Source organism: Phocoena sinus, chromosome 9 (assembly GCF_008692025.1).
Source record: "Phocoena sinus isolate mPhoSin1 chromosome 9, mPhoSin1.pri, whole genome shotgun sequence".
NCBI classification, from domain to species: domain Eukaryota; kingdom Metazoa; phylum Chordata; class Mammalia; order Artiodactyla; family Phocoenidae; genus Phocoena; species Phocoena sinus.
The window spans coordinates 45,994,621-46,013,581 of NC_045771.1; the positions used below are offsets into that span (position 1 = coordinate 45,994,621).

The 18,961-nt window shown below is 54.5% G+C and overlaps 1 protein-coding gene across 2 annotated transcripts; it reads right to left on the minus strand.

The window, feature by feature from the left end:
- Positions 1–2,924: 2,924 nt before the first annotated feature.
- Positions 2,925–18,105, minus strand: GHRHR (growth hormone releasing hormone receptor). Of its 2 annotated transcripts, XM_032643083.1 has the most exons (14): positions 17,961–18,105; positions 13,622–13,724; positions 13,386–13,493; positions 12,600–12,703; positions 11,375–11,472; positions 10,494–10,626; positions 8,936–9,089; positions 8,584–8,644; positions 7,949–8,018; positions 7,167–7,258; positions 6,444–6,573; positions 5,839–5,880; positions 3,918–4,016; positions 2,925–3,126 (listed from the first exon to the last, which is right to left on the minus strand). In XM_032643083.1, exons 1-14 carry the CDS (start codon positions 18,015–18,017, stop codon positions 3,019–3,021), a joined length of 1,359 nt encoding a protein of 452 aa, XP_032498974.1. In that variant the 5' UTR covers positions 18,018–18,105; the 3' UTR covers positions 2,925–3,018. The 2 variants fall into 2 exon arrangements, with proteins under 2 accessions (XP_032498974.1, XP_032498975.1); XM_032643084.1 differs by lacking the exon at positions 2,925–3,126 and having other exon boundaries at positions 3,436–4,016.
- Positions 18,106–18,961: the final 856 nt, after the last annotated feature.

Sequence of the window (18,961 nt, forward strand, 5' to 3'; positions counted from 1 at the left end):
ACCCACTTCCTTACCCAGCCAACTCAGCTTACATGTTGCTTTCTCTAGAAAACCTTTTTTAACACCCCCAGACTAGATTTGGTCCTCTAGCTGTTTCTTCTTTTGGTACTCTATTTCTCCTCTGTACACCTATAGCCATTATGGTACAGTTGTTTGAGCTGCATGACTGTGTCCCAGTGTTGGCCATCTGTCATGTTCGTGGCCAGCCAGCTTATTCTGAATGTCTGTCTTATGTCTGAGGAACTTGTGACAGTGTGTGGACCCTCTCCGGGTAGAAGTCAGCATGGGCTCTCTAGCACCCCCTGCAGCTAGTGGGCAGTGTCAGGACCAAGGCCGTGCCATCAGAGGTAGCTCTGTGAGACCTGGGTTCGGAGGAGGAAGCCAGCTCCAGGTGCAGTTGAGTTTTTGGCAAGCATGGCAGTGGAGGAGTTTGGCTTTTCAGGACAGCCGTGTGGGGCGTCCGGCATTGCGCCCCCAGTGTTACTGGTGTGAGCACCTGAGTCCACAACCAAAAGTGGTGGAGTGGGGAATTCGCCACAGTGGTCCCCTGGTTGGGGGTGGGCGGTGCCTCTGACTGTACTCCTGGAGACCAGTGAGCTCCCTGGCGTTCTCGACTAAATCATGTTTCTGCTTAACCCAGCCTGAGGGGTCCTGTGGCCTGCAACAGAGACCTCTGACTCATATTCTCCCTAACCAGACCCTAAGCCACTGAATAGGAATGCTCTGGAATTGTTTGCAGCCGTGTTTCTAAGTGCTAGCAAGGTGTCTGCCACCTAAGCAAGTACTTAGCAAATAGGTGGCCCCATAGAACCCAGAGCCCTAACAGGAATGCCCATGAATATCCCTGAGGAGAACAAAGTCTGAGTCTGATACCCACCATCCTGTCCTGCAGTCCCTTCCTCCAAATGTTGCTCCTCAAGCTGAGATCAGCCACACTCTTGCTTCCTGCCCAGCAGATGGTGGCTCTTGGCCTGGTGGGTTTCTAGGATCTGTACAACCAGCCTGAGTCCCTTCCTCCAGGAAGCCTTCCTTGACTGCTCCTGCCCTCAGCAACACCCTGTTCTCTGAGTTCCCACAGCCCAGAGAATTTGAGCCCCACACACTCGTTCTTATTCACATCCAGGTTTGGGCTCATCCTTGGGGATCCCTTCAACATTCCTGGGGTCTCCCCTGGGACAGGGAACAGGCCCCTCTTTTTTACCCTCCCTCCTCCTCCCCACAGTGGAGAGTACAGGTTGGCCACAACAGGGACGTTTCTTCCTTCCCTTTAGGAAACTCCTTTCGGGACCTGAGGAGAGGCTGGCTGGAAGGAAGATGCTACAGTGGATGATGGAAAATCCTACTTTCCCTGCTAAAACCAGGGGCCCAGAGAAACCCCTCCCATCTGGTGTGAACCCTGTATAGAGACTCCAGTGAGCACAGGTTCTCCTATCCCTTCAGCTCTCACTCTTCTTATCAGCTTCTTCCTCCTCAAGACTGGGGTCGGAAGGACTTGGGGGTGTCCTATTCACCCCCTCCTCCAAAAGCCTCCTGCCCCCCTACGCTGGCCAGACCACGAGGTCCTTCTTCCACCAGCCCTGCAGGCTCACTGTGGCCCAGGCCAGGCCCTGGAAGCCCTGTGTCCATCTCCAGCTTTGGGGCCTCATCAGGGAGCTTGGTCAGCCCAGCCAATGTTCTTGACCGTCCTTGTTCTGCCACCTGGTGGCCAAGTTAAGCATTGCTCTTCTCAACTCTGTTGCCTGTAATTCAATGTCCCTTTCGAAAAGCTCTCAGAAGTCACCTATTGACCGACTCCTTCCTGCTGCAGATGGAGTTACTTTATTTCTGCTTCCTGCTGAGGCCCCGAGAAGGGAAGCGTTTACCAATCAAGGAATCTGCCCAGAAACCCTCAATGTAGCCCCAGGCAAAGGATCCTTGTAGTGGAAGAGACTAGCAAAGTGGTGGGAATTTGAGGCTCCAGTAGAAACTGGACGGAGCAAGGAGTAGACTTCCAGCCATAGATGAAACCTCTAGGGAAGGGATGGACAATTCACAAAGTGAGCTTCTGCTTCGAGCACTGCTACCACCACGACCTGCTAACACTAACTGCTAAATAACCACTACGGATGCCAGTTAAGACTTCAGGAGGGGCTTCTCTGGCAGTGCAGTGGTTAACAAGCCACCTGCCAACGCAGGGGACACAGGTTCGAGCCCTGGTCCGGGAAGATCCCACAGGCCGCGGAGCAACTAAGCCCGTACGCCACAACTACTGAGCCCGCCTGCCACAACTACTGAAGCCCGCGTACCTAGACCCCATGCTCTGCAACAAGGGAAGCCACCGCAATGAGAAGGCCACACACCACAACAAAGAGTAGCCCCCGCTTGCCACAACCAGAGAAAAGCACACGTGCAGCAAAGAAGACCCTACACAGCAAAAAATAAAATAAATAAAATTTTAAAATAAAAATAAATAAATAGAAGGGCACAGCCCCTCCCCAGGGTTTAGGAAAACAAAAACTTCAGGAGACCACTCTGACTATTAAAACGAAATCTCTCCCGTTTTTGAACCACTCACAGTAGATCCGTCCTGCAGAACTCAGCTCCATTCCCCAGCCTCCAGGAAGCCTTCCTTCACTACCTCAGCCTTCCCTGCTCATTGTCTTCTCTTCTGATGGCCACTCTTGCCCTTACAGTCACAGGGGTTCCAGTGAAAGGAGATGCAGCCATATGAAACCCAAGGTCACATTGTTGGCCATAAACGCCCAGCTGCCCAGCACTTTCCTGGTCAGACAAATGTCAAAGTGTGGCCACAGTCTAAAAACCCTGCCATGCATTTCTTCCTTTAGTCTCAGATCATAAAAGCAGTTCATACTCATTGTAGGGCATCTGGGAGAAATAGAAGGGATTTTAAAAGAAAATAAACATCAGCCATGATCTCTTTACCCAAAGACTGGGTAATGCCTAGTGTGGACAGAGCTGCTGGTGGGAGTGGAGATCTCGCCGGAGCTCTGGAGTGCAATCTGGCACCACTCCGTCACGTTAAGAAAAGGCACAACCGCTGACATGGCACTTCCACTCTGTGGTATGTGTCCCGGAGAAAGGCTTGCTGGCATGGGGGCATGAGGACACAAGCATGTGAACATTCACCTAGAGGCAGGGGCAGACAGGACGGTCACACGTGGGCGGTGACACCATGTGGCACCATACGGCAGTCAAAACAGGCAACCAGATGAGCACGTAGCAGTAAGGGTGGATGTCTTAAAAGTAGCGACCTGAGAGGAAAAACATCAGAAGCAGGATGAAGCCTATAACCGACAGCATTTATGTAAATTAGAAGTACAGACACACACAACACTACACATTTTGCAAGAACACAGAAACACAAGAATTCACATTTAACACATTGGAATGTTTGCCTGTGGGAGGAGGGGAATGGGAGTGCAGGTAGAGACAAAAGAGAATACATTTTTTTAATGAATTAAACAGGAGGATCCTTGCACAGACAAGTGATGGGGACGTGACATGAACTGAGACGCGATAAATGCACGTCTGCACCGGGGGTTCAAATAAAGCCTACAGATCCCTCCCCTGCAGAGGCGCACGGTTTCACTCAAATGTGTATCTATTCATTTACAAGTTTATTGGCTCCTCTGGCGTTGGGCTATGGCCCAGACTCCAGGAAGAGGAACATGAGAAGAACAGACAGGAACCAAGGAAATCAGAGGTGGACCCACAGAGACCCGGGCGAAAAGAGTCAGGGGCAGGACAGGGAAGAAAGGCTGGGCAGAAGCTTGGGTGGAGGCGTCAACTGAGGGTTCCCAGGGGGCACTGCTCCCACTCCTCTGAAGGATGGTGGGTCCGTGTAGCTGCCCATGTTCAGGTGTGGATTCCAGTCACGTGATGTGGCCAGCCTAGCACACAGATGTCAGCACCTTCGCCCTTGAGTGGGAAGGCATCGTCCACTTGGCGTGAGTCCTCCAGGCTGGCAGAAGTTCAGCATCATGGCCACGCCATCTCCGTGAGATCTCAGTCCTCACCTCCAAGCAAGGACAAGAGGGAGGATGTTAGGAAGGTCCCATTGCCACTTCTTTACTCAACGCCAGTAGGGCTGAGGGTGCAGGGGGAGACCATGCAGGAGAAACACAGACAGGGATTCCTGGAGCCAGAGAAGCTATGGTTGGCCACAGCCACTGCTAAGTACTACCTCTAGAGGATACTACTTCCTCCTTCCTGTATTTCTGAATATTCCCTTTGGCTCCTTTCTCTTTTAGCACTGCCTTTGTCTAGGCCCAGTTAAAGATATTTATGGGTGCTTTCTTGAGTTTCTGGCCAAAAAACTACTCTGTCTTCCCCAAAAGCTTAGACCATCCCCTGCTCTGGGGCTCATTCCTGCCCCTGCCCACTGAGCTGAACGGTGGCCACTGGGAACCTGTCCAGGGGACATGATCTGAAGGAAGAGAGGCCTCCAAACTCTGTCTGAGGAGGTGCAATTGAGGGGATTGAGAGTAACTGAAAGAAAAGCCACTTGGGAGATGTGGTGGGTGGGGGGAGTGTCTGTATCTTCACCTCTCCAAGGAGCTGCTGGAGAAAAGGGGGGCTGAGAGGCTGTGACATTTCTGACAGAGCTGAATTTAGGCCGTGACAAAGACAAAAAGGAGACAGATTTCCATTCAACATAAAGCTTGAATGGAAACATGAGCTTCCTGATGATAGAAAGTGTCATTGATAGGTAGTAAGCTCCCTGTCTCCAGAGGCATTTAACTATCTGGTCCCCAAACCTCTTCCTGGGACAGATCCCTTCACAACTCTTTGTGGAATCCCCTTTTCCAGATCCCACCCACCTCGTCCAGGGCTGTTCCTTGCCCCTCTCAGCAACCCCAGGGCCCATGAGCCACTACAACCAGATACTGCAGTCCTGCGTCTGCATCCAGACGCCAGATAAGGCTGCAGAAGACTCAGAAAGGCTAGGATGGGAGCAAAGAATGTCAGAGGGGAGGGAGCCAATAAGAGACAGTGGTGGCAGAATGGGGGGGGTGCAATGCTCCACAGCTGGGGTACAGTTATGTACATCCAGGTCTCCAGCAGAACGCAGAGCCCACAGCAAATCCTTGGCCACCAGAGGGAGCCCATGACTCTGCCTGTGCACACAGCGACAGGACCTGGTTGTCTGGGGCACTGAGTTAAATTCTCCCACTCCTCATAAAGCAAGTCTGTCCTAAAGGAAAAATGCAAAATGTCTTCTGGGCGGGATGTTATAATTCACTCCTCTTTACCATCTCTCCATAGTTCTACATGTGCACCGGTACCATCTCTTCTGTCTATTCATGTGTTTGTCCATCTCTGGTCTGTTCTTTTTGTGCATCTCCCCTCCAGGTGCTCTCTCTCAGAGTCCCTGGCTTTTCTCTCCATCATCCTCCCTGTCTCTGCACTTGAATTTATTTTCCTAGACTTTGTATGTCTACCTCTGACTTTCTTGGTTCCTCTGTGTCTTGTCCCTGTCTCTCCAGGAGCCGACTTAATCCTTCCCCCACTCTCTCTCGTTCAGTTTTAGAAACACAGAAGTAAAGGATCCTTTTAACCCACCCCTGGATCCCTCTTCTGACCCCTGAAAGGCCTTCTCCACCTCCTGCTGAATGGACAGTAACCTTGGCCCAGCCCAGAGGAGGGATGGATAAAAGATGTGTACAGGAAGTATTCAGGTTAAGCTTGATCCAGAAACTCAGGACAGATTTCCACAAAGGAGTGCAGGACTCAGTGTTTGGCCTGATCGGGGATTTACAGGGGCTGGGCAAGAGAGAGGCAGCCTTAGGACTGGTGGGAGGGAAGGCTTAACAAGTAAGGATAGCCTGAGTCACATACCTCTTGGTTGAGGAAGCAGTACAGGATGGCAACAATGAAGCCCTGCGGGGCCAAAGAGAAAGGACCCCATCACCTTGGCCTGGCCTCAGGGTGTCTGCAGTCTTCCTACTACCTTTTTCCCCTACTCTCCGCCAGGCTGTGACTTGGACCAAGTGTTTGGGAAAAGGGAAAGTAGACGTATTCATCACTTACCACGTGCCAGGCATATTGTCACATCTAATTGTCATAGCAAGCCTGCCAAGGCTGTACTGTTGGCCCCGTTGGCCTGTTTCTCTGATTCTCTTTATTTCTGCATCCCCTAGTATTAAGCACAGAGCCTGACACATAATAGGTGCTCAGTAAATGCTGAATAGATTGGATGAATGGATGGGTAGACGGATGGATATCTAGATAGGTGCATGAGTAGTTGAATGAATAGAGAGATGGATGGATGGGAGAAAAGCAGACAGATGGATACTTGAATAGATGGATGAGTGGCTGGAAGGAAGAATAACAAGCCTAGTTGCCCTCACCCTACCATGAAATCAATCAAGCCTGTGGGCGGCAGCACCTTCCTCCTGCCCAAGGACTCAGAGGGAAGGAGTGAGTGCTGTGGGGGCCCTCACCTGGAAGGAACCCAGTCCCAGCTCCAGGGGGAGGCGAATGCCCAGGCCAGCACTGTCAGGCAGGAAGTTGAAGATGATGTAGTGAATTCCAAACAGCGGGATGAGGAGAAGGGTTGACTTGGAGAGACGCCTGCAGAAAAAAACAAGCCCAAGGCAGGAATTAGAAAGTCCCATGGGCCCCCTACCTACTTTCACTTCCCACCAGCTTCCCATATAAATTCTACACACCAGCCACCCTGGAGAACTAACTCCCCACATGCACCGTGGGCTTCCCTACTTTGGGCCCCTGGATTTTGCTGTTCCCTCTGCCAAATTCTCTTGTCTCTATTTATTCTAGTCAAGTCTATGCATCTTTCAAAGCTTAGTTCAAAGACACCTCTTCCAGGAAGTCTTCCCAGACTGTACTCCAACCCCACTATCTGTTTAGAAAGGATCTCCTTCCACAGGCTCCCGTAGAAATTGATCCCAACACTCATCAGCCTATTTGGCCTGGCAACTGGCTGTTTGGGGCCCCTTTCTTCCTATATTGTGACCTACTGGAGGGCAGGAACCGTATCTATTCTCTCTGGGGACATAGGGACAAGCACTGGACCAGGATCATGGATGCCTAATCATGCATAAAAGAGAACCATGCTGACTCCTACTCCAGTTATGTCCCCAGAACCCCCGGAAACACACACACACACACACACACACACACACACACACACACACACACATTACCAGTACTGACGCTGGGTGTGGAGGCTGCCCTGAGCTGGCTCCAGTTTCCTCAGCAAGATACGGATAATATTGAGAAAAAGCCCAAAGTTCACCTGGAAATAGAGGTGTAGGAAGGTGGAAGGCAAGGGTCAGGGGTGACCCAAATGGCCTGGGGTGGGACATCTTTGGGGACAAGAAACCTCAAATCCTTGAGAGGCAGGGATGTGCAGGTAGATGGATGTGCAGGTCATTGCTCTAGACCTTGTCGGCTGAGACTGGACAGTCCCATAGGGGGCTCAGGGTCCCCCTCCCTTTCCAGTCCCAGGACCAAGGGTGGGAGGTCAGGCCTTGCCATCCTGCCTCCAGCACCTCTCAGGCTCTTCTCTGGCACAAAGCATGTGGCCTTCTCTTTGTACAACTGCAAAACTGACAAAAATGCGTACATTCACCCAGGCCACAAAAACCAGTCCTAGCTGCCCTGTCTTCCACGTGAGAGCAGGTAGGAGTTTCAGCTGCCGCGTCTTCTGCTCTCCCAGCCCAGCCTCACTGCAGTGGTAGGTGATCTGCAACCAGGGCGCCAGACTCATCAAAGCTCTGAACTAGAAGAGGCCTGAGCGCTGGTTTTACCAATGGGCTGCTGAGGTCCAGAGAGGGCCTCACAGAGAATCTGGGGCAGAACCAGGCTGGAACCCCATGTGTCCTGACTCCCAGCCTGGAGTCATGTTTCCTGCTGTGTATGGCTGCTCCGTGGACCCAGGGAGGTTGGCTGAGTAAAGCAGAGGACCCTGGCCCCAGGCACTGACCCCAACGGAAAGGACGATGGGTCCTTTGATGATCCACCAGTAGGGGGAGCTGTCGTCCAGGTCCCAGCACCTGGGGAGAGGACAGGCGGGGACTGATGGGGAGGTGGGATGGGGTGGGAAGAGTGCAGCTGCTGGAAAGCCCTTTTCTGTGGCACCCATGCTCCTCCCTCCTCTCTACCTACCAGCCTCTAGGCTCCTCACTTTGGAATTTGAACCTTCTAGCCTCACCCTACTCCCAGCCAGCCTTGTCTATGTCCTCTCAGACACTTAGGCACTTTCCAAAGGCGTGCCCTGATGCAAGCTGGGTTCACTGCTTCTCTCCACCTAGGTGGTTGAGTTTCTCAAAACTCAGTCTGTTTGCTGGCTTCTTGTGGCTCCAACACGCCCCCTGTTCCAGAAGGCCCCCACTTACAGCCCCCTACCCCCTGAGCCCCGAACCCTGAGATTCTGCGCCCCCTTCGTGCCCAGGCTCAAGCCCCTTTTGTGCGATCCACGACTGCATCTCCCACCCCTCTCCCAAGCCTGGGAGCTCTCCTCCTCTTCCCAGCTTGGAGGACAGCCTCATTGCCTGAGCGTCCAGTCCATGCCCCATGGGGACCCAGTACGGGTGTGATGAAGAGATAGCCCAGACTCACGCAACATCCTCAAAGGTCAGCTTGCAACCCACCCACATGCCGGTGAAGAGCAGGGGAAGCCCTGAGGGGGTACAGAAAAGACACGAGTAAGGGGTCTTCATCTTGTGCCCACCTCCCCCCACTACAGCCAGTCACACAGGACACTGTGAAGGCGGAACCAGGAGAGAGCCCGGAGACCGGGAACCTGGCCCTGAACTCCAGCACTTGCTGTAGGACTGACTGTAGGCTGCCCTTCCTCTCCCTGGGCCTTGGGGTCATCGTGAGTGAGACGAAGGGACCTTGGTGTGAGCTCCCTGGGCATCCCCGACCCCCCAACACCCGCACAGTGCCCAAACCAGCCCTCGGTGCTCACCCCAGCCAGCAAGGACCAGCCACCAGAAGGTTCTCCTTGCGCTGGGTGACGTGGAGGCCAAGAGGCAGGTCAGGTAGACAGCTTCTGCCAGCAGCCAGCTGAAGTTGGTCATGGTGGCGAAATGGGAGGTGGCCACAGAGACCTTGCACAGAACCTGTGGGCCAGGGGCTGGGCACTTCAGAGCCCGGACATCCAGTGGAGCCCCGCCAAGTCTCCCCTACCCCACTCAGGCCCCAAACCTCCAGGTCTCCTCCACCTTGGGCTGCCCCAGAGGGGTGTGTGGTAGGGTAATGTGGTGGTTAAGAGCACAGATTTGAGATCCAGACAGCCTGCGTTCAAATTTACCAGCTGGATAACCTTCCCACACCTTAGCTTTTCATCTCTAAAAGGAAAAACTTCCAGTGCCGGCTCGTGCCTCATCGTAAGGATTAAACGGAAACCCTGTATACGAATTGCTACTGTTTTTCCTCTCACCGCATCCCTCCTGAGCTCGTCAATCCCTAGAGCTGAGGCTACGGAACACCATTTATTCATATGCACTGCTCCATCCTGCGAACGTACGCGCGTGCACCCGTGCATGCGTTCCTGCGTTCACTGCATGACTGCTCCTCTGTCGGGTGAGGAGCTTCGCCTCTGAGCTCAGAATGGCCCAGGCTTGGCCCCTCCCCCACCATTCAGCTGCCGGGTGACATCGCCAATCATCCCTCATCTACATACGGGACTAAAATGAAAATAGATGTAGGAAGTAAAAGGAGATAACATATGTAAAGCATTTAGCGTAACACCTGTCACATAAGTGCTCGATACAGATACTATTATTATGTCTTTCATTAACGGATGAAGGTCACCTGTTCATTCATGTAGCTGTTCATTTCCAGCACGGTGTCAGAGTACCTGGTAAGTGCTGGGCCACCACACTCAGCCCAACTTCCCTTATTTTTGGTCTCTTCTCATAGCCCACCTCCCTGCCTCCAGGATGACACCCCTGTTTCTTGGACTTGCCCCAGCTTCTCCTGTCCGTGAGAGCGGGTCCTCTCACACTGGACACGTTCACCCTGGCCTTCCCCACTCCCTCCCTATCATTGCTGCCCACCCAGCTCCAAAGCTATCTCCTCCCCGAAGCCCTCTCCTCTACCTAGTGGTCCCATAAGATCTGGTATAATCTGTCCCCTTAGGCACCCGGGGTGCTCCTCAAGGGAGGCACACGGCCCTGCCCTGGCCCTGACATACCCACGCGCAGCACAGACAGACAGTGCTCGGAGGAAGTGTGAAATGGATAAGGCTGGCTGGAGTGAAATGGGGTCCAGGTTGGGATATGGGATGGGGAATGGAACAGGAATACAGAATGTGGAGTGGAGAGTGGAATAAGGGAAGCGCTGTGGATGGGCACCGTTGAGGGGAAGGAAGCGGGAGGAAGGAGGAGAGGTGGCTTCCCGCTCTGTCGTTAGCAAAGCGGGAGCCGCAGGGTCAGCCCCCGCTACCCCGACAGGCACATCTGCATCTCTAATCCAACCTCCTCGCCCGCACCCGCACCAGCACCCCGACCCATGGCTGTTACAGTGGAGAAGCTGCAGTGGTCCGTGTCCTCGCCGTGAAAGAGGGTGGCATCCTTCAGGAACACAGCTCCCGCCTTGAGAATAAAGGTGACGAACAGCTGGGTGTGGATGTAGTTCCTGGGGCAGTGGAGCCTCCTGGAGGGGACAGGAGGGGAGAGGAACAGGACGCAAGGTGGGAGAGGTGGTTCGGGTGTGCTCAAAGCGGGGCTTGGGGAGGCTGAGCAGGGCGGGAGGCGAACTGAATTGGCTTGTGTTGGATTGCCTCAGATTGGATTGCATGGATTGCGTTGAACTTGAGGCTTCAGCTATAACCTTGCAGGACAGCTGGGCTCAGTGTAGGTGAGAGGGCAGAGAATAGCAGTCAGTCCCTTGCCTTCAGGGAGCTCACGGTGTGGAGGACAGAGGCAGAAAGGACAGGGTCCTGCCCGGGGAAGCCCCCTGATGATCAGAGAGAGGCGGCTCATCCCCAAGAGACAGAGAACAGTGCAGGCCAGGCTGGGGGGTGGGGTGAGGTGGGGCTTTGAGAGGGCAAAGATCAAAGGGTTGAATCAGCCAAGAAGGGCTTCACAGCAGAGCCAAAGAGGATTCTTGAGGCAGATGAGAGCTGAGCTTTGAATGTTAACGGATATGAGGGCACTGAGAAAAAAGGAGGCAGGCATTCCAAGCAAATAGAATAAGTTCCACACAAGCAGAGGTGTAGAGGTGGGAGCCAGACCTGGAGTGTGAAGGGAGGGGTCTGCTCCTGGGGGAAGGGAAAGGAAAAGTTAGAAATGGCTGATGCCAGATCTGAGAACGTCTAGCATATCCAGGTAAGGGTTCAAGTTTGGTGCTGTGGACGATGCGGAGGGCGTAGGTTCTGGAGCAGGTGATGAGGATGGCGAACCTGAGGGCAACCAGGATGGTGATGGCCATGAAGAGGGCCACGGCAGAGACGCTGTGGCCCATGGTGTAGACGACCCTCACGGTGGAGAAGTAGGATTTCTGGGGAGGGTGGAGACGGAGGAACGCTCAGCAACCGGGCCTTTGAGGAAAGGGAGGCTTGACAATCAAGCAGGTGACATTTTCAATTCTATCCCGAACCTGCCCATGTCGGGGCAGGGGAGTCTGTAGGGACCACAGCAAACTCCCTCTGGAACTGAAGCGAAGCTTTTGTTTGCAGCCTGTCTGCTGGTGAGGAAGCAGGGGAGGGGTGGGGGGAGGGGGAGGGGGAGCTAGATGCTTACGTCTGGCTGTCGCTGGGGGTAGGGGAGGCTGCCACAGAAACCGCACGTCCCCGGGGAGTGACAAAGCTCAGGAGGAAATCGGGCTTGTTTATTGACATCCAGCTTGCTCACTGGCTTGGGAACGCGGCATCCCCAAATAAAGGGGACAGCCAGGGACAGCTGCAAGGAAAAGCTCTTTCCAAGACCAAGGATTTGGATCCATCAAAGTCAAGCCTGGACTCCGGAGATGGGGACAGAGCGTGCAGCCTTGCGGGGAGAGGATCGATCAGGGACCCAGCTCCCCTGAGGGTTGCAGGCAATCATCGCCCCTCCCAGACTCAGTCTTTTTATCTGAAAAAATGTCAGACTAGTGCTTTGCCTTCAGGGCTGGGGGGAAAGAGATATGGGATTATGGGTGTGGAGGCCCTTGCAAAGGCCATGCTCAATTTGGAAGCGTGGGGTGTGCCGGCTAGGTTAGGGGGCACTGACATCACTCCAGGCTTTGGTTTCTCTCGCTTGCCCACAGACTGAGGGCCAGAGAGGGCAAGGAGCTTGCCCAGGACCACTAAGGGCCTTTGTTTCCCAGAACTACCCTCAGCTCCCTGCCCTGGAGGCCTGGGCACAGAGAGGGTACGCCAAGGAGGAAAGAAGACGGTGGCCAGCACATCTCCCTCCCCGTCCTCTGCCTCCCCTCTCCCTCCTAGCTGCATGGTCCACCTGTCACCCTAGAGCAAGTTAGCACAAGACCCCCTCTCTTCCAGACGCTGCCATCTTCCGGAAATGTGCTGTAATGGATATTCCAACCTGCTGGCTACAATGGGAATGGCGGCCCCTACAGTTGTGCGGTCCACCACCCAATCAAACATCCACGGCGACCCTTCCTCCAAGACGCCAGGAGCCTCTCACCTCTTCAGTTAGCAGCTCCAGGGGCACAGGACAGGCCTCAGGATAGGGCGGGAAGGGCTCAGACCAGCCCGTGATGGTGCAATCCCGCTTCAAGGCCCCGGCCCCTGGGAGGCAACCGAGGCGGGGAAGGAGAGATTTTGTCAGGACAGCTGCTCCTCTCCCCAGGAGAGGTTGGGGAGCCGGGGAGTGACCCTGGCAGGGTCTGCACAGACAGCCCATCTCTGCAGCAGAGAGAGAGGAGCCTTCTCTCCAGAGGCCTGGGGTCCAGGCCCAGCCTGCTTGGGACACGGTCTAGGAACTTCCTCTCTGGCCTCAGACTCACCTTCTGTTCATTGAAAGAATGGTTCCCTTGAGGAGCAGAGTAGCAAGTTGGACCTCCAGCGTCTTAAGGGCAGGAGGGAGAAAGGAGGCCCTCTCTGCCCCTGGAGGGACCGTCCACCCCAGACGCCCAGGGAGGTGAAGCAGGCAACTTCCCAGAAGACATTTACTCAATTCCAGGCCCTGAGTTCAGCACTGCCAAGCCCCGATCATTAACCCCACCCTCCACGCAGTTAGTGCTCTTGTTTTCCCCAGGTCGCGGGAGGTCAGAGAGCTGAGGGTCTGGGAAGGTGACTGACTCGCCCAAGGTCACACTGAAAGAGGGGAAGGGGGAAGGCAGTGCTCAATCCAGGTCTGCCTGGCCCCAAAGCCGGGGGTGTGGCCACCACGCTCCTCCGCCACCACCAGATGAAACCATGTCACCTCCGCGTCCCCCCCTTCCCCCATCACACCCCCATCGCCCCTCACCTGGCTCTGAGCTGAAGTGAGAGAAGAAAGCCGGGCAGGGGAGGCTCACCCACTCGCCAGAGCCTGCCGTCGGCCAGCACAGCAGCCCGTCCCAGGTCCTGGGGCAGCCTAGACAGCGAGATGGGAGCAGAGGAGACCCAGCCCCGGGGACAGGCTTGTCCACCATCCTGAATGGGAGGCTGGAGGAGATCAGGAAATCCGTGACAAGCCACCCCCGGCCCTCCCAAGCCACGTACCCAAGGTGGAGTTGGACATCCCCTCTGCCGCTTGCAGACAAGCTCGCTCATCCTCTCTCAGCTGGGTGATGTAGTCACACTCTGGGTGCACGTGGCCCAGTACCTGCAGGAGACAGTGAATGGGATGAGCTAAGCCAGCTGGATGCTCCTTCTGGGTTTACTGGTCTAATGACCTGAAGACAGAGATAGAGCCTGATTCATTTCCACGGCCGTGCTCTTAAGCACAGGGCCCGACTCATCCAGGTATGCTTAATGGATATTTGGACGAAAGGCAGACAAGCAGGAAGGGAGGGAGGCAGAGAGAATAGAGATTTGGACGGCTGCTTCCCCTTTTCATTGCATGGAAGTAAGTTCTGAGTCACATTAAACAAACGTCTTCAGAAGATCTCACAGAGATGGCCAACTCAATAATGTATCCGTGTAGCAGCCTTTTTTCCTTCTTTGTTTTACTCCCCTGCTCTGTACTCCCACTCCCCAAAGGCAATTCTGCATAAAGTACCTTGGTAGACAGAGTAATGGCCCCCCCAAATGTCCATGTCCTAATCCCTGAAACCTGTGACTATGCAACCTTACAAAGAGACTAGGCAGATGTGATTAAGTTAATGATCTGGAGATGGAGCGTTTATCCTGGATTATCTGGGTGGACCCAATGTCATCACAGGGGTCTTTATAAGAGGGAAGCAGGAGTGTCAGGGTGAGATAAGGAGATATTCTGACAGAAGCAGAGGAGTATGTGTGTGAGTGTGTGTGTGTGTGTGTGTGTGTGTGTGTGTGTGTGTATGAGGGAGAGAGAGAGAGAGAGAGACAGAGAGAGATGAAGATGCTACACTGCTGCCTTTGGAGGTGTAGGGTCATGAACCAAGGAATGCAGGTGGCATCTAGAAACTGGAAAAGACAAGGAAGCGAGTTCTCCCCTACAGTCTCCAGAAAGCACTATGCAGCCCTGCCAACACTTTGGTTTTAAGCCACTGAAAACCATGTTGGACTTCTGACCTCCAGAATTGTAAGAAAATAGATGTGTGCCGTTTTAAGTCACTAAGTTGGTGGTAATTTGTTACGGCAGCAACAGGAAATTAATACAACTACCTGCACCGATGCCTTTGTCTCAGGCTCTGCTTTCAGAGGTACCCTGGCAAAGATATGTGACAAAAATGGGTAGATTGGTAAGTGAGAGGATAGACGGATAAGTGAATGAGTAGATGAATGAGGTGAAAGAGATGAATGTGGATTCACGGATGCATGAATGAACGGGTAACTGTGTGGCTGGCTGGTAGAATGAGTGAACACACGTACAATAGGTAGGTGAATAGATAGACGGATGCGTGAATACATGCATGGATGGGGAGGGGTGGACGGGTGGATGGATGAGGGCATGCACATGAAGATGGACGGGTAGGTAATGGACAGATACATGGAGGGATAATGGGTCTGTGGCGTGACTCAGTAATCAGGAAGGATTACACTTTAGGAGTTTCCCAGCGCCTGGTGCCACCCAGTGACCACAGGGAATGATCCCTGGAAGCTGGTAAAGAAGCTGTTTTTCTGGAAACCCTCCAGCAGTATTTCTGAGAATGTACCTCATAATCTAACTGCAGATCACCTGGGGTGGAACCAAGAATATGCAGAGATCTACGGCTGGATCCAGGACTTTGCGTTTTAACAAGTTCTCTAGGAAGCTGGGAGTCAAAGGCAGGAATTCTTAACACCTCTCCCTGCCACTGCCCCAGACTGGAGAAAAACTGAAATGGACTGTCCAACAGGGCGCAGCCCCAGACAGATACATGTGAGGGAACCCAACTTTATAAGGCACACTCCTTACACTGTGAACATGATCCATAGCCCACGTTTGTGTACAACAGGCACATCAAATTGGATCAGCGTAGATTTCTGTCCCCAGGGATTTCACAGGGAGGCGTGGAGTGAGGATGGGAGCTAAAACCTGGTCCTGATAGATCCAATACAAGCTGATCAGAGGCAGGACAGGCACTATAGGAGGGAGGGTGGCCCTTCTCACAGGGACTGAGAAGATGGCATTTGAGCCGGACCTGAAACAAAAGGAGCTTTTTTTTTTTTTTTAATTGGTGAGGAAAAGAGCACTGGGGACAAAGAATGTGCACAGACAAGGGAGTGGGCAGATACAGCTGAGCTGAGTGAAGGGAGAGCCCTTCCCATGGCCATCCTCGCACCCACACGCACACACAAGCCCCAATGTCTGGCACAGAGTCTGTATCAGCAGGTGTTTAATTAACGCCCAGTGTCCTTTGACAGAAATCCAGGCACAGCAAAGAGCACAATGGATGCGAGACAGGGGCTGGGGTCAGAGAGAAGGGACTTCAAACACCAGAGTGGGGACAGTGGACAGTAGGTGACCACATGGAAGGGACCCAAGGACAGGCCAGTGGGCTAAGAGAGGACCTGGAGACCCAGCCCAGTAAGTAGGCTCACCCCTACCAGCCCTGCCCTACGGGGAAGGACACCCCTATCCTGACCTGCTGACCCTGTTCGCCCAAATCCAGCTTGGGCTCAGCTCTGCCACCTCCTGCTTGGGCCCCTGGCACCTCAGGTTACAGATTCCACTTGCCGCCCAGGCTCTGGGTCTCCAACCTGGTGGTGCCTCTTGGCTTCCTCCCCGGGACTCAGGGACCCAGGAGCCATCTCAGAGCAGAGCCCCCGTCTTATCTCCCCCACATGTCCCCAGTAGCAGTCTGATGGTCAGAAGCGGGTAGATGGGGAGGGCAGACTCGCCTGACATGGGACTGCAGGCTCCGTCTGCCCTTCCACCCCCTCCACGTCTGCAGCCCATCCCTTCCTGGGGTACCTTCTCAGGGCCTGACTAGGGAACCACCGAGGCCAAAAGAACTAGGGTCCCTGGTGGGAAGCCTCCCACCGAAAGGAGAGACAGACAGCCCTCACAGTTCCTAAGGGGAGGAAAATTCAGGGAAGCCCAACTCATGACCCAGATGTGTGGTGGAGACGGTACGGGGTGGGGAACGGTGGACCTTTCCAAGACTTACCCAAACCCTGCCCCACTCACCTAGGGCTCGGGGATCATCTGGCCCCTGTACCAGACCCACTCCTCCTGAGGGGAGACTCTGTCACCCTGTGTACCTCGGCCTTGCTGACCGTGACTACAGCTAACCCGGGGTCTGTGCAGGATGGAGGCCACACTGGGAAACAGTGACTTGGTGCCGGCCCTGACCCTGACACCAGCAGCTGAATGACCCCCACGGGATCTCAGTCTCCCCTCCTAAAAATAGAGCATTCATTGTAGGGTGCACACAGATGAGAGGCAGGAGGCACCCCTCACTGAAGAGGGGAGGGCGTAGAAGCCTCCCATACTGCACCCCATGCCCAGCCTTTGACAAGTCAGATCCGACTTTATGCACAGCAGCCCTGGGGGGCAGATACTGTGCTCTTTTACAAAGTGAGGCTCAGGAAAGGACTTGCACAGATCACACAGCTAGTTTCACGGCTCCAGCTTTCAAGCCTAAAGGCCATGCATGAGGGGCAGCTGCAGCACCGTGCCTGGGAGGCGCGGCTCGGGCCCCCGCCCACATAGACACACTCACACACAAGCCAGCGGAGCAGAGGGAGCCCTCAGTCCCCGCGGGCTCTCAGGAGCCCCTGGGAGCTGCAGCTGCCTCCCTGGGACCTGTGTCTCCCATCCTGGTCCCCGCGTCCCTGTCACTTGCATTCACTCCGGGAAAGCATGCTGGGGAAATGTGGCACATTCAGAGAGGACCCCCTCCTGGCAGCCCGTTCTCCAGCCCTCTAGGCCTCCGAGCTGCACAGCTTCTCAGGGCCCCAGGGCGTATCATGTGAGGAAGTGTCCCCCAAATGCCGGAGGGGAGCAGCTGCTCACCACTTACTACCAGGGCCTCTCAGTCCCTGGCCACACCCTCTTCAAAGGAAGCAACCAAACGGAGTGGCTCCAGGGCTCGTGGGGAGAGAGAGGGCTCTGGGAAGCTTGTCGGAGGAGGGAGTGTGGATAAGACTTGGGGTGTGAAGGGGAGGCGGACGTACTGTCTGGGGACAGAGTCTTGTGGCCCCCAGAGGCTGCAGACAGGCCCTGGGGAGAGCAATGGGCAAGCAAATTCCGTTCAGCCCCAGGAAGGACCGTTTGCTTGTCAGAGCTCCCCAGGGATGAGTAGGCTGCCTGGGAAGGGTGGGGGAGGAGAGGAGGGGGCCATGGAGGAGATGAAGAGTTCTCCAAGTCAAGCTACCACTGGCTTGGTAGAGAGACTCCTGTGCTGGTGAAGGGTGGACCCCAGTACGGCCCTGTGGCTCCCAGATCTCGAGCCCAGTGGGAGGGGCAGGAGGGTCTGAGCTGGCTACTCACGATGGGTAAGGGGCGCAGCAAGCAGAGGATGCAGGCACCCCACACCTTGCTGTCCATGGTAGGGGCGTGGCCGCGGCTCCTCGGTCAGCCTCGGTGAGCCCTGCTCTCCTGCCCACTGTCCCCTGCTCCTGTCGCCACTGCCAGCACACCGTCTGCCTCCCCTTCCCAGGTGGCTGTTTGCATAGGCAGGAGCCAGCGAAGGGGACAGAACGGCTGAATATTCACCAGGATTACAGGACACCGTGCCCATCTCAGCCCCAGCCTTGGGGTGGGACTCCACGTTCCCAGCAGAAACGGGTTGGGCCCCTGCAGCCCCCCTCCACTCTGTCTGTAAGTCGGCCTGTGTCTGTCCTGACACCAAGGTCACAGAGAAATGACAGCCACAGGACACCTCTTACCCCAGTAGGTCAGTATTCTTTATCGTTTTCTTCTCTGAGCCCAGCCCTCTGCGGGCCCACCCTGGAGAGATTCAGAGAAGAAGAAGAAGGCCTGGGCCCACCCTCAGGGGGCCCCCAGTTTGGTTGTGATCCCAGCCTCATCCACAGTGCTGGAGGGTGAACTCAGAGCCCTGGGGACCCAGCAGAGGTGGATAGGGTGTCAGTGGAGGCTGGAAAGTAGGAATGAGCTTAGAAAAGGACTGCGTAATCACGAAGCACACATATGGGCTGGTCGAGAAGGTGACGTATCGGCAAAACCTCATTTCTGTTCCCGGCAAGGATGCCAGCCTGGATGGCGAGGTGAAGTCTGCAGGTGTCCAGGCTCTGGATTTTACAGAGGGGCCTTGTCAAGTCTCTCCAGAAGTCCTCATGGCAACAGAGAAAAACAGGAAACGTGCAAGAAGATTCATGGAGCTAAGCCATCCTGAATGGGGCAAAACCACTGTTATCAGGGGCAGAAACAAGAGGACCTACACAACAGCTCAGATTATTTTCCATATTCATTGCCTGGTTATTTTTATTATCGTTTTAGACTTTAAAATGAGGAATCCCTATTGGCCAGGC

Coding starts and splice junctions, on each gene's coding strand:
- GHRHR (XM_032643083.1), bottom strand. CDS start 18,017: ATGGACAGCAAGGTGTGGGGTGCCTGCATCCTCTGCTTGCTGCGCCCC. Junction 13,494..13,621: donor GATGTCCAACTCCACCTTGG/GTACGTGGCTTG, acceptor CTCGCTGTCTAG/GCTGCCCCAGGACCTGGGAC. Junction 9,090..10,493: donor ACCACTGCAGCTTCTCCACT/GTAACAGCCATG, acceptor CCTGGCCCACAG/GTTCTGTGCAAGGTCTCTGT.